This window comes from Amblyomma mixtum, chromosome 1 (genome assembly GCF_055824585.1).
Source record: "Amblyomma mixtum isolate Tamu chromosome 1, ASM5582458v1, whole genome shotgun sequence".
NCBI lineage: Eukaryota > Metazoa > Arthropoda > Arachnida > Ixodida > Ixodidae > Amblyomma > Amblyomma mixtum.
Window position 1 is genome coordinate 24,657,434 of NC_143012.1, and position 14,466 is coordinate 24,671,899.

Sequence of the window (14,466 nt, forward strand, 5' to 3'; positions counted from 1 at the left end):
GCCGAGCGTTGGCCCAAAACTGGCATGAAAGTAAGGCCAATGTGGCCCAAATGCCAGTGTAGGACCGATGTTCGTGCCAAGTTTTGCCAACACTTGCGCGACGTTCGGCCAATGTTGTTGTGCTGCCTGGGTCATGGCTCTAGGAGTACATAATACCCTCAAAGAGATGTGGGAAGCACAATGGCTGTCACAACTGAATCGGCTCGCACTTACAAAACCCGGCAGAGAACTGCTCGATAAAATCCATGTTAGTCTGCCCTATACAATTGACCAAAGGGAAGAGGTCCCACGCGATGTGAGAAGACGCATAAACGTGCACCCCATTCCGCGGAATATGCATCCCGCATATAACACCGAGAGGAGGAAAGCAAGAGGTGAATCCCTGCAGAAGAAATGGGACAAGCAAATTAACACCCTTTACGTGGACGCAGCAGGACCAAAGAATGGAGTCATGACTATTGTGGTCTCAACGCCTTCAGGGTCGATGGTGAACTGCGCCTCGGTGAAAACATCTAACCCCATTCACGCAGAGGAGGCAGCTATTGCATTAGCTGTAGCATCTAACCCCAACGCCGTTGTGCTCACTGATTCCCAGAACGCCTGTCGCAACTTCAATAACGGATTAATTCACAAGTCAGGGTTGTCATTGCTGACTAAGCATCCACCCAACCAGGTCTCAGTCATCTGGTTCCCCGGTCACCTGGAACTACCAGGAGGAAACGAAGCCGCCCACAGGCATGCCCGAGCTCTTCTATACCGGGCGTCTCCGCTTGATGACCATGAAGGGTGCCGCGACCTAATAGGTTTAGCAGTGTATGCTGACAATCTTGCGCCATACAGAACAGCCAGAAAGGAGTACCCAACACCACACAAATCCCTCAACAAGTTAGAAGAGAACACCCTTAGGAGACTACAAACCAACACATACCCAACACCAGCTAAATTACACCAGTGGTACCCTACACTATACTCTCCGCAGTGTCCACATTGTGGAGCGGTAGCTAACCTCTACCATATGGTGTGGGCATGCCAATATAATCCCTTAGTTGACCCCATTCCCAACTCCTCGGAGGAGCAGTGGGAGGCTATTCTGCTCAGCGATGATCCTGACCGTCAGCAATGGCTGGTGGGGAGGGCCAGCGCAGCAGCAGCAGCCAGTGGACTACCGGACTAGGCGGCCCACCCACATGTTCTGAGAACATTGAAGAAATAAAGATGTTTGTAATCAATCAATTAGCGTGGTAACAAAGGGATACAGAGGACGACTCAATCGAATTATCTTTCTTAACAAAAACTTATTATGTAGCTCTTCCTGCCTATATTAACGTTTGTTCACCAGCAAAAAAGAAAAAGTATGACGGAGAAAATTGGATTTAAATATCTTCACTCAATCTGAACTCGTGACATCCACTCGTGACATTCGCAGGCATTTTGCTGTGAATGGCGGTGTAGCATATTCTCTGGTGTCCGCGCTGAATGTTTGGTGTAGACGCGCGCAGTTTACTTCCAGAATCGGCCGGTGATGGCGCCACCTGTAGTTCGGTTTAGTGCGAAAGCAATGCTTAATATGGTGACAGCCAAGAATCTTGCGTGAAGCCTCGGAGTAACTATGGTTAGTACTGAGGAGCATCGCGAAAGCTGCAACCAATGGAGCAAGCTCAGGTAAGTGCAGATGATTGTCGCGCCAGCTGTAGCCAATGGGAGGAGGGTGTAGCACCAGCTGCCGCCGAGTGGAGAGAAGGTCGGAAGATGAAGAGCGAGAATGGCGGTTGCGTGTGCATGCAGATGCCGGAGAGAAGAGGCGAAGAATGGACACACGCTTTCTCACGTCTACTCAGTTTAACAAAGTTAAAACCCTATCACTTTTAAATGCATTAGCATTAGGATTCCATTAGAACATTAGAACTAGAAGATGGAGATGGCGAGGGAAAGTGGATAGAGGGAGTCAGTGGGAGGTGACGGGTGGCGGAAAAGAAATCATGGCCGCCAGTCAGAGTCGAGGGGTGGGGAAAGTGGCGAGTGGGTACGGCGTGGCACACTGTGATTGTTGGACTGGATCACGCCACCCACCCGCGTCAGGAGGAGCTGAAATGCTAACGCATACTGTTCCGCACGAATCGAAGTAATCATCTGTGTCTTTTTTGTCTTTTCTGGCTTATAAGAGCTCCGTTTTCTGCTAGAAGGATATCTCTATCGTTACAGTGCCGTAGTCTATCGATAAAGGCCAACTTCAGTTTTTCCTCAAGGTTCCTTTAATAAGGAAAACGGGGGAAGATAGGGGATATTGGGTAAAAAATGGCTGTGACTAAACTCAGCTGAGCCAGGATATACAGAGCGAAAGCTCTCTTAAGCATGGTTAGATGCAGTTTAGCTTTGGTTGATCTCTATTGTTTCAAGACTTCAGCAAGAGAAAATCATGTCATGCATCATGGGAAGCTAGTGCAAGAGCGAGCGTCCTGAGCGGCGGTCGGCGCAGAAACGCACGTGACTGCTAAGCGCAAGTGCGAATCACGTGACACATTGCATGCCACAACTGGCGAAGAGGAGCGGTCGAGCAGCAGCCAGAACAGCGGTGGGCGTCGATGCTAAGCGCGTGCTGTGCCGACGAAGATCGAGAGACCTGCCATGTGCGATTTTTGACATGAGGTGTGCCTTCCGTTAGAGGTCAAATCCAAGAGCCACATGACCTTCAGGTTCAGCATGGAAGGAGTAGAGCTTTCCGCTCTAAAACCTGGTGCATTGCAGCGTTGAGGAACAAACTCAAGGTTGGAGATATTGAAGAGAAATATTCGCCTGCACACGCGTCAGTGCATCATGCACAGTCTCCTCGTGATGATCAAAGAAGCTGATCCCACCTTGGCATATCATATTTAAAAACTGCGTCTCTGTGCTCGCTGACTGCGCCAGCTTTGTATCCTGTGAGGCCAGCTAGGAGCCAACGGATGGCTGTGACGATGTTTAGGCTCTGTGAAGCCCCTATTACATGTAACCTAACTTAACAGCATAAATGAACTGTCAGCTGTCTGAAGACTAACTGAAAGACAGTCATCATCTGTTTCCTTTTTGCACGGTTATATAGATGTGGTCTTCAGCCTTGGACATTGCTCAGCATTTGTGTAAGCAGTGAGTCGAACTCCATCGCAGCACGAAACCGATGTACACGTAGAAGGCTTCACACGAATGCCGCATTACTGTTGTTCGTGGAGTAAATCCCTGATGCCCTTGACAAGCTTGTTTACTAGACCTGACAGCAGCTGATGTGATTGAAGTCAGAAATGTAGCTTCGACATCGGCAGATGTAGCAGAAAGCATGCCCCCGTCTGCGGTTCCCGCTATCATGACAGGAGTCACCTACCTCTCTGCCACTGTGTGCAATGGACACAGAGAAAACGAATTTTGCACAGAAAAGAGAGTAAGCAATCACAGCAGCTTTATTTCATCACGAAATCGTCGACTTCTACAGTGCGCACGAGTATTACCGAGTAGGCGATGAAGAACACATGGGGGAAGGCAGTTTAAGATCACACAGCCTAAGCTACCTCTCCGTAGGAGAATTCTACTTGAAAGGAGAGAACTACACGATTGCAAGCAATCGGCTCTAAGAATGCCAGCTACGCTCAGGGCCTGTAGCAGCTCTCCGGGAAGTAGACGGTGGCCTTGAGGTACTGGCGCTTGCGGCGGAACTCGGTGAGTGGCCGCATGGAGGCCTGCTGCAGCAGGTGCTTGGTGGTGGCGTCGCGGGCCGGCAGGCAGTGGAAGCCCATCTCGGTGCTCATGAGGCGGGTCTCGATGCAAGAATCCGAGCACTTGGGCAGCGGCGTCAGCGAGAAGCACACTTCGCGGTCCTTGCCCTCACCTCGCTCGCGGGTGATGGTGCGCATCACGGTGCACTGCTCGCCAGCTGCGAGAGGAAGAAAAATAGTTGCTTTCTTGCCCGCCAGGTGTCATAGCTGGTGGCCCAGGGGCCTCCTTTTCAGTTGGCTCCTTTCTGAGCGCCAGCTGTCGATAGCTCTGCGCACCTCTGTGGCAGTTGTGAATGCCTCTCAAAGTGAAATCCATCCTACCTCCTACGGTTCTTTTGTTTTTAGTTGCAAACATTTTAGGACAAATGTCCCTGGACTGCTTTTTCGTTTTGGTCTAAGAAGCACTAGGTAAGTCCCTTCCAGCTATGTGATGTAGGTTACAAGTCCACCGGGTTGGAATACCAAGTTAAAGCCAGTCGTATTTCTGGATTCCAGAGCTTGGCTGAAAAAACCCGGACATCGTGCCAGTGCTTTTTATTGACCGTTTTATGTTAGCGATGAGAGCATAATTTATTATCCAGTACTTACAGAGTCGCGGTGGCGTTAGAAGGACACTTACCGGTGTAGACGCATGGGTTTCGGTACTCGGGAGCCTTGCAGTTGTCCGAGGGGATCACATAGCTGTTGCCGAAGGTGGTCGAGTTGTGGTGCAGGCACTTGTCAGGGCCGATGAACTCGCGGAATTTGTTGAAGTTGTAGTCGCCGCAAAGACCGCACACTTTGCCGCGGTAGAACGGTGCCAGCTGTGGAGAGAGCCATACAATTCTCAGGGGGACGATACAAACGTGCAATGGGTTTACAGGCATAAAAGAAATTGTTAAGGCTTGGCAGACTACTATGCTTTCGCGTTGTTCCATAATCATGTGATTTCGGTGCTCTGGAGTACATAGATTAGGACGCCAAAAGCTTTTGAAGAAATTAGCGAGTAAGCATCAGTGTCAGTACAAGCGTCTATTTTCCAGCGAATACAGTTTACCTAACAACAGGATCCGTGCTTGCGGTGGCGAATAGGGTGAGTTAAGTTACAAGAAAAGCTTATTAGTTGAGCATAAGTATGTTATGGAATTCCTTATTTAAAGCAATTGTGGCTGCATTACGGCCTTGGGAGTTCGTAACAGCGTCAAAGATTGTTCATAGAGGGCTTAGTGCTGTAGAAATCGCAACGATAGGACGGTTTACAGTCGCATACAGTCTTAAACATTCTTAAAAGCATGCAAGGACCCGATCTTGTTTACATGATCTGCCCACTCGAGTGTGCATTGCTCTCCTAATGGTGAGCTGCGCTTATTTGAAGTCGCACACATGTCCCAGTGGTACGCACCTGGATGAAGATGCCCTTGCCGTCGTAGGAGACGCGCACGCCGAAGCTCTCCGAAAGGACCTTGTAGATGGGCTGCGGGCCGTAAGTCTCGATGCGGAACAGCTCGATGTCGCGGACGCCCGTGTTGATGAACTGGCGGAAGGGCTCGTCGGGCGTCACCGGCACCTTCTTGCCGTTGACGCGAGCGATGGGCACGCTGTCTCCGGACACTGGCAGCACCTCGATCTTGAACGTGTGCAGGAACATGCGCATGGCCTGCACAAAATATAGAAAGGGATATGAGTACTTAATGAGAGCTCGGGATAGCAAAGACTCTTCTAAATTCTTCCTGTATCTCATAAGCCTTTCTGTACATGCGTAAGAGCTGAATCTGCGCTTAACAGGCTCCTCGCTAGCACCCTGGCCATCATGGACAACTCCAAGACCAAGAGAACCGCTTGTGATGACTAAAACAGAGCTACCTAATTGAATCAGTCCGCGGTATCCTGATTAATAGTTCGACACCCTCAACTAAAAGCAAACTCGAATGCAGACTGTTCCACGGTCCTTCGAAACAAAGGACATTTAGAGAAAAAAACTGCTTAACGGGAGTTTGACAACCTGCAGCTTCCCGTATGTACGCGGGCAACAGTAGAACATTTGGGCATGTACGTAGACCTGCGAACGGAGATTGCGCTGAGACCAATGGGTAACTTGGATAGCTCGAACCGAATGCCTGAGTGAATGTTCCTGAAACAAAGCGTTATGTCGAGTGTGAAAGCAGAACATTGTATGACGGATCAGTTGTTCGAAAGCACGTTGTTTTACTCGTTCCTACAATCCTTGATTTGTGATTGATTAATGCACTGATTCTTTCATTACCGCGGATGTGCTTGTAATGTAACATATGTTGAAGTACTGCAGCCTAAAACTGTGCACAGTAATCCTCAACGTACGATTTGTGTTTAACGAAACACGCTTCGGGATTGTAAAAACACTCACTATAGAAAGAAACAGTCAGCATGTCATGTGATCTGTTCTGAGCATAAAGCGCACTTCTGACTGGCATTGCACGGCAGTTTTTACCTTAGGATAGTTGGCGTTCTTAGACTTGGCTCCGAGAACGAGGAAGTGCTGGTTCTCCGAGCAGTCCTTCGCAAGTACTTTGTAGCAGTCAGTCTCAGGCAGGTCGTAGAAGACTTCGTCGAATGTCTTGATCATTGGACCTTGGGCATCGCAGAATCCTGACAGAAGGAAAGCGTAGCGAAAGTCCCTTTCAATAACGCACAATGTGTTCACACATCTCGCATCGTTCGTATGCGCTGTTGAAGATAGCAGTGTCTGGCAGTTGGAAATAGAATACGAGTATCTGGCAGTTGAAAATATAAATGTTGAAGAACCTATCCCGGTGAACAAAATTGCGTGCAGCCTAAAGAAACGTTGTAAAGGTCTCCATGACACATTTTGGAGCTCGCTGCGAGCAAAAACCACTAGGACAATTAATTCATGCGGCCTTGCGCTAGCTGTAAAGACGGCTTTAGTTCTGCCGTGCCGAGCGGCGAAGCACACAATTCAAGGAAACAACTAGCAGAGGTTTAGCGCTTGTTAAACCTAGTGATACGAGCGAAAGCTCTGTTAAGCATGGTCAAGCATGGTTGCCGTTGTCAGAAGGGAAGGGGACTTGGCACCCGAAAGTGCCTTGTCCCAGGGTCGCACATAACCCATCAGCCCCTCATCATTCATACGACACCCGCGGCAACCCCCCCCCCCTGGGCCAAGGGGGGACAGGGGGGAGATTTTTTGTACCGGGCGAAGGCCCTTCCCGGGCACGGGCGGCCGCTGTGTGGCACCTCCTGAAAAAGTGGACACCATACACAGAAGCGGCCGTAGTCACCGCTGCGGCTGCAAGCCAGCAGGGTGATCAGACCTCTGTCAAACACAAAAGTGTCGCATAGGACAACCATTCCCTGTGTGGTGCTCATAGTGACACAGAAAGTGTTTTACCATGAACCGTACAAATCACAGGTGGCCGGCACCAAGTGTCTAGAAATCTCTGCTCGCCGTGCACACGCCTTAGCCGTTGCAAATGGAACCAGACCTCCTTCCGCACTTTTGCAAGCACTTCATGGAGGCCCGGGACCCTGCTGTTGTAGGCGGCCGAACAGCGTGCCAGCCAGACTTGGTACGAGCACTCGACAAGCAAGAGCACAAACTGGTTAATGGCACGACCTGGTAACGGGTTCAAGTATCGCACGGTCTGGTACGGTACACCTGGAAGCTGGAACAGGTCAGCTACACGACGGAGGAGAGCTTCTGGAAGAAGACACTGTGAGAAGATGTGCACAGCGTCCTCTCTACCACCACAGAACGGACAGGTAGGTCGCAAGCTGGCCCGGGTGAACGCCTTGGCTTTGATGGGGAGGAATCCCCTGGCCAGACGGTACATGAAGGAGGCCCTGCTTGCTTCCAAGAAGTCCGCTGTGATTAGCTTCCAGCTTGGACGCTCGTTCAAGAGCTCGTGCTGGCGATAACGGGGTGGAAGCCTGGGGGTGAGGATCTCGACCAACCGTTTCAATGGAACCGCAACAACGTTGATGTCTGCCTTGACACTGCGGAGCTGCTCAAGGCAGTTGGCTGCCTGAGAGTAGAAGGCGGATGGAGAACCTGACCGTGGCACGCAGTGAGATAGCGTGCTCTGCGAGAACAAGCGGAGCCTAGTGCTTAGGAAGTATGAAGCAAGACTACGGGTTAGGGACATGTCCGAGCTCAGAGCTACTTGGGTCCACCTGACGTGCAAGGCTGAAGCTACGATGCCCAGGTCGGGAATGCCAAGGCCTCCCTTGTCCTTGGGCAGCTTCACTACAGGCCTCGCGACACAGTCTGGAGCTCCGTTCCAAAGGAAGCGAAAGAGAATTCGTTCCAGGCGGAGCTTCGTACGAGCCGACAGAGGTGTTATGCCGGCGACATATGTCAGTACTGAAAACAGGAGGGACCTCGTGACCGTAGCGCGAGCCGTGAGCGGGCATGATAGTGTCCCATATGCCCGAGCCCTGTCTACGATCCTGTCTTCTGCTATAGACCAATTGGACGGAGATAGACCAGACGAGTTGAAGTAGAAACCTAAAATGCGAACCTCAGCCTTCACGGGAAGGCCGTGAGCAGGCTGGGGGCTGGAGGGTGCACGGCCAAAATACAAGGCGGCACTCTTCGACCGATTAAGCCTAGCCCCACTCGCCCTGCAGTACCCCTCCATCACATCCAAAACAGAGGAGACTGAAGCCTCATCTGGGACAACGATGGTGAGGTCATCTGCATAGGCAAAAATGGGAGCTGGCGGGGAACCAGGTGGAAGCGGGAACCTATTGGTGCGACTGTCACGAGCCAATCTTTGGAGGAGAGGCTCAAATGCTAGGACGTAGAGGGCAGGTGATAGGGGACACCCCTGCCGGACTCCACGGCCCACATCAAAAGCCTCACTGACACGACCCTGTACACTAACTGAGGAAACTGGCCTGGAATACAATGCCCTGACCATATGTTGGAACTCAGGGCATATGCCAGCTTCATCCAGGACTTGGAACATGTATGGATGGCTAACAACGTCGAAAGCCTTCTCTTGGTCAAAGGAACAGAGGATTCCGGAGATGTTTCGGGCCTCTGCCCACTGGAAGAGATCCCTGAGGGCAAAACCATGGAGCTGGGTTGAACGACCGGGGATGGAACAAGCCTGATATGGACCCATAATCTCAGCATGGTTTGGCGCCGGAGTCTGTCCGGCGCGCTCCTCATCCGCGGGGAGACTGAGCACCCGAGCGCCAGCGAAGCAGCTGTGCTACCCCTGCTGGTCACGTGATACAGCAGAGGCGAGGCTCCGAGCCAGCGCAGCTGCGCGCCTCTCCACAGCGAGTCACGTGGTATGACGTCACTTGCCTCACTTCCGCAGCGCCGGCTCAAGGCGAAACGCACACAAAGCTTGACCTTGGGTGCTGTAGTGCGAAAAGTAGAGCTTTCGCTGTAAAATTTAAGAAACTAGCCTAGTACAAAGTGTAAAATCGAAAAGCAGGTTCCCAGTTTCATGCTTATCGGCAGTATAACCTTCTTCGCTTCGGGTGCAGTTAAGAGAGCCTGCAGCTAGACTGATTATTTGCGTCTCATCCGGGTAAATAACCGCGACGAGAGCGGATTTGAAGTGTTTTGAGAGAAACCGGCAGAGGAGACTCACGGTGCCTGAAGATCGACGAGTACTGCTCGAGGTTGGAATACTCGAACATTGGGTAGTAACGCGGGGTGATGAACCACGCGGGCAGTGGTGCCTGCTTGTACTTGATGTTCTCCTTGGGCAGGGTGATGTGCAGGTCCCACATGTCGTGGAAGGCGCTCACGTTGCCGATGATTCGCATCTTGCCCTCGGGGTTGGCCACGTCGAAGTCTTCCAGGTCGTACAGCCACGGGAAGTAGCTGTAGCGCACGTGACGGCGGATCTCGTGCATGAACTTGACGAACTCCTTGGACAGCTGGAAGAGGGAAATGGAGAATCACCAGTGAAGTGAGAGCGGTTTTCGGTAGTAGGCAACCGTGGACAGAGGAAACATGAATCCCACCCCACCTATTTCGGTGGGGAAAAAGTGAAATATGTTCTCGTGTACTGGCAAACTTGAGAAATAAAGTTACCTTGATTGATTGATTGATTGATTGATTGATTGATTGATTGATTGATTGATTGATTGATTGATGGATTTATGTATTGATTGATTGCTTCCGATGTGCAACAGGGACTGAGAAATAAAGTTACATTCATTGATCGATTGATTTCTATGTGCAATAGGGACCCCAGGCGGCCAAATTTATCTACACTTTCATTACGCCATGAGTTATAGCCACTTCCCTTTTTCTGCTGGAGGAGTTAAACAGTACACAAAAATTACCGGAGAGGTGGGCCACGAGTGATCAATAACTTTTCGAAAAGACCTTGCCTTTAAGGCATTCCTGAGCTCCTCTTTGATGATATGCTTAGTAACCCGCCTTCAGGGCTGGACTTTCATTGTGCTTGTTTTGTAACGGAATTAACTGACAGCTAACTCCATGAAAGCTGAAACAGTTTCATGACAAGTGTAATGAAGTAATTATTCCTCCATTCCCGACATTTAATTTAAATTGACTGTGCTCGCAGCACTTCTGTCATTACCTGACGGGGACGCATGCACATAGCAATCAAACTAGTGGCGTAACTCCCCTGCTTTAGGCTTTCTTCATAGACAACGCACCGAAAAAGCAAGTAGCGTTGGGTTGTGCACCATGGTGTAATGCACGTGGTGGCTGAGCCGAATAGCCATAGATTGTGCACTCCAAGCCCAAATACACCTATATGGCAGTAAAAATGAAGTAAGCTGTCCACTAGCGCACTACTTTTTATAAAAAGGAGTGCGCTATAGGACAGTTTACCCCTTTCTCACCCGTTTCGTGTTTATAGTGTGTTAGGCTATTCTTAATCACTGTGGGGAGCACGTAGAAAGCTCAGACACCTATAGGGGCATGGATGCGGTGGAAGTCGAAATCGAAATAATATAGCTTAGAACTTGAGAAGAAAAAATCTGAGCATTACAAAGAACCAAAAAACGAAATTGTAAGTTTTCAAAAATACGAAATAAATAAAGAAGTCAGATTAATTTCCTAGACAAGGTGGCGCTCGCCACTGTCCTAATTCAGAGGGAATGCCAACAAGATCTATCTATTTGTTGAGCCCAGAGAGAGAGCGAGCACGCATACTCACGTGCTCGTACTCGATGTCGGCGGTGAACTTCTTGAGTACGGTGGCGTCGAAGAGGAACTCGTCGCAGGCCTTGCTCCAGGGGATGCCGTTGCCCGCGTGGTATTTGCACTCCTTCCACAGCTCGCTGTACGGGTTCTTCATGAACTTGCCCACCGGCTCCTCGTGGTCGCGAGTCGCCAGGAGGTGGTTCTGTTCCTCTGTGTGCTCCCAGATGGCGCGCATTGTGATCTGCAAAGAAGCGGCCAAGATCCCACCTCGTCAGAAGCGAACGGGACACGGTACCTTGATGTAAAGTCATTGAGGGTGGTCTAGTGCAGGGGTTCTCAAACTTTTTTGCTTGGAGGAACCCCAAAAGCCTTCAATAAGTTCCAGGGAACCCCCCCCCCCCCCCCCGCCTCCACCTTTCTTTCACTTTTTCATTTCATTTCATTTCATTTCATTTCATTTATTTACCTTAAAGGCCCCTTTCGGGGTATTACATAAGGGGTGGGTTAATCAAAAATTTGGTACATTTTTTCACGATGACATATGAAGTTCAATGTTGGCGTTGAAGAGTGACGGGCAGGTGATAGCAGCAGCGGAGTGGGAGAGGCCGTTCCAGTCTGACGCGGCTCGTGGAAAGAAGGAGGTGGAAAAGGTTACGGTACGGGCACGTGGACGAGTAACTTGAAGGGGGTGACCAGTGCGATGTGATATGCGCGGCGGAGGTGCGCAGATGTATGGTTCATGGCCGAGTGAGCTGTAATAAAATTTATGAAAAAGAGATAGGGTTGCGACGCGACGACGGCAAGAAAGACTTCGTAAGTTGGACAGTGATTTCAGGGATGACACACTGACTTCGTATGAATATTGGGAGTGAATGAAACGGGCGGCGCGATTTTGCACGGCTTCAAGTGCATCGATTAGATATGCTTGATGGGGGCTCCAAATGGGGGATGCGTATTCTAGTTTTGGTCTTACCAATGATGTGTAAGCGAGTAATTTTACCTCTTTTGTTGCGTGACGTAAATGGCGCTTCAGATATCCAAGGGTTCTGTTTGCAGATGAAATAACATTAGTAACATGTTCCCGCCAAGTTAGATCATGACACACAGTGATACCTAAGTATTTATATGAATGAATGTGCTCTATTGGATTGTTAGAAATTCTATAGGAAAAGGACAACGGATTAAGCCTGCGGTGAAACGAAATAAGCTTGCATTTGTTAGGGTTAAGTGTCATTAGCCAATCATCGCACCATTTTTCAATGCGGTTAAGATCATCCTGAAGGGCTTTTTGGTCGGAAGTGTTAGTTATTGAGTGGTAGATAACGCAGTCGTCGGCGAATAAACGGATATTGCATGATAGATGTTCTGGCAAGTCATTTATGTATATTAAGAAGAAAAGAGGACCTAGGACAGAGCCCTGAGGTACGCCTGAGGTTACGGGGGCAGAAGGAGATGACTGGATGTTAACAGCAACTGACTGAAAGCGACACGTTAGAAATGCTTCAATCCATTTTAAGATGTTAGGATGCAAGTTCAGCTGCGATAGTTTTAGCATCAAACGTCGGTGGGGAACTTTGTCGAATGCTTTAGCAAAGTCTAAAAAAATTGCGTCAGTCTGGATATTCAAGTCGAGGTTCGCATGCAGATCGTGAAGAAAGAGTGCTAATTGTGTGTTACAGGAATAGTTTTTGCGAAATCCATGTTGTGCAGGGTGAAAGAATTTGTTACCATCCAGGAACTGCATGATTTCTGAGTAGATGATATGCTCCATGATTTTACACGGTACACTTGTGAGCGAGATAGGACGATAATTTAAAGGTGAATTTTTGTTACCGGATTTGTAGACTGGAACGACCTTTCCCTTCTTCCAATCATCAGGTATGGTGCCTGTGGAAAGTGACTGAGCAAACAGTAACAATAAATATTCGGCAGAAATGCACTTTGTGTTCTTTAAAAGTTTAGAATTTATTTCGTCAATGCCTGCTGCAGATGAAAGTTTAATTTTATCTATTAAAGACATTATTCCATTAGCAGAAACATTGGTTACAGGCATGGTGTGCGGAATGGTTGTAGGCAGAATAGGTAAGGGCTCATCAGGCTCGCTTGTGAAGACAGAGGAAAAAGCAACTGAAAAGATATTAGCACATTCAGTATCGCTAAATGGCTCTCCTGAATCTTTATTCAGGGTAACTGAATGCGTATTGGTAGGGTTTATAATTTGCCAGAACTTTTTTGTGTTACTTTTTAGGATTCTCGACAAGTCGTCGTGATAAAAGTGTTGCTTAGCGTTTTTGACAGCTGATAAATACGAGCTCTCGGCGGCATAATATTTGTCCCATGAGCAGGTGCTGTGATTGGCTTTAGCTGCGCGGAATAGGCGTTTCTTTTTATTTTCGAGTTTTTTCAGGGACTTCGTGAACCAAGGCTGGTTTCGAGTGTCATGAAAAGTAGTCTTCGGGATGTATTTATCTGCCAGAGAGTTAAGCTTTTGTTTAAATATTGACCAGTTTTCCTGGATAGATCTGCTTTGAAAAGTTGCGTTAAAAGATGGAAAGAAGGCGTGCAGCTCGCTATTTATTGCTTCATAGTTGCCTTTATCGTACAGCCGGATTGTCTTTCCCGGACTGTGGCGAGGAATTGGTTTGAAATTAAAGACTGTGTGGATGACTTTATGGTCACTAATTTCCCGCAAGTAAGTCATGGAGGAGAAACTTTCAGGATGGCTTGTTAATACTAAATCTAAAATATTTGCAGTGTCGTTTACTTCACGCGTAGGTTCTAGTACAAGCTGGGCAAGATTAAAATTCGAACAGATATCAAGAAATTCTCTTGTATCCGCTCGATTATCTATGGAGTGCACCGGGTTATGCCAGTTAATAGTCGGGTAATTAAAATCCCCGAAGAGGAGAATGTGAGCGTTGGGATACCGCGAGGTTAATTTAGACAAGGTTGCGTTCAGCTGGCGGCAAAAATGGGGAGTGTTGTGTGGCGGCCTGTAGCAGACACCCAGCAGCACGGAATGTGGTGCGGATCGACAGATAAGCCAAATTAATTCAAGGTCGGATGAAATGTTTAGAGCAGTGCATGATAAGTCGTTACTTGCCGCAATCAGAACACCACCACCACGTGCGTTTTTACGATCTGAACGAAAGAGAGAAAAATTTGGCAGATCAGCAAGCACCTCGCCATCACTAACCATCACGCCATCACGCCATCACTAACTTACCAGCAATGTTGTCGAGTGCATTTTTGCAAAGAGAGAGTTACAAAAGTTAAATGTTTATTGCACAGATTAACACAAATACTAATGTGATGGGTGGTACTGCTTCCCTTTTGAGAGCAAGTCAAAGCGTGGCTCAGTGGCACTCAGAGCCAGTCTCATATCAGCTGCCGGGTCAGGGCCGGTGAGGGTTCTCGCGGAACACAAGAAGACAGCCCGCGGAACCCCTGTGTTCCGCGGAACCCAGTTTGAGAACCCCTGGTCTAGTGTATTCGATATCAACAGAGAATGGGGTCTAGTTTATGGTTTATCGGGGTTTAACGTTCCAAACCTACTCAGGCTATGAGGAACGCCGTAGTGAAGGGATCAAGAAATTTCCACCATCT

General features: G+C 48.9%; 1 protein-coding gene across 1 annotated transcript in view; it reads right to left on the reverse strand.

The window, feature by feature from the left end:
* Positions 1-3,410: 3,410 nt before the first annotated feature.
* Positions 3,411-14,466, reverse strand: part of LOC149365768 (vitellogenin-6-like) — a 35,783-nt gene continuing 24,727 nt past the window's right edge. Inside the window, exons 22-27 of the mRNA XM_089545931.1 lie at positions 10,874-11,101; positions 9,326-9,617; positions 6,190-6,347; positions 5,125-5,379; positions 4,363-4,546; positions 3,411-3,901 (exon numbers count right to left, since the gene is read on the reverse strand). Coding sequence (XP_089402057.1) covers positions 3,618-3,901; positions 4,363-4,546; positions 5,125-5,379; positions 6,190-6,347; positions 9,326-9,617; positions 10,874-11,101 — 1,401 coding nt within the window. The 3' untranslated portion in view covers positions 3,411-3,617. The remainder of the gene's footprint in view (positions 3,902-4,362; positions 4,547-5,124; positions 5,380-6,189; positions 6,348-9,325; positions 9,618-10,873; positions 11,102-14,466) is intronic.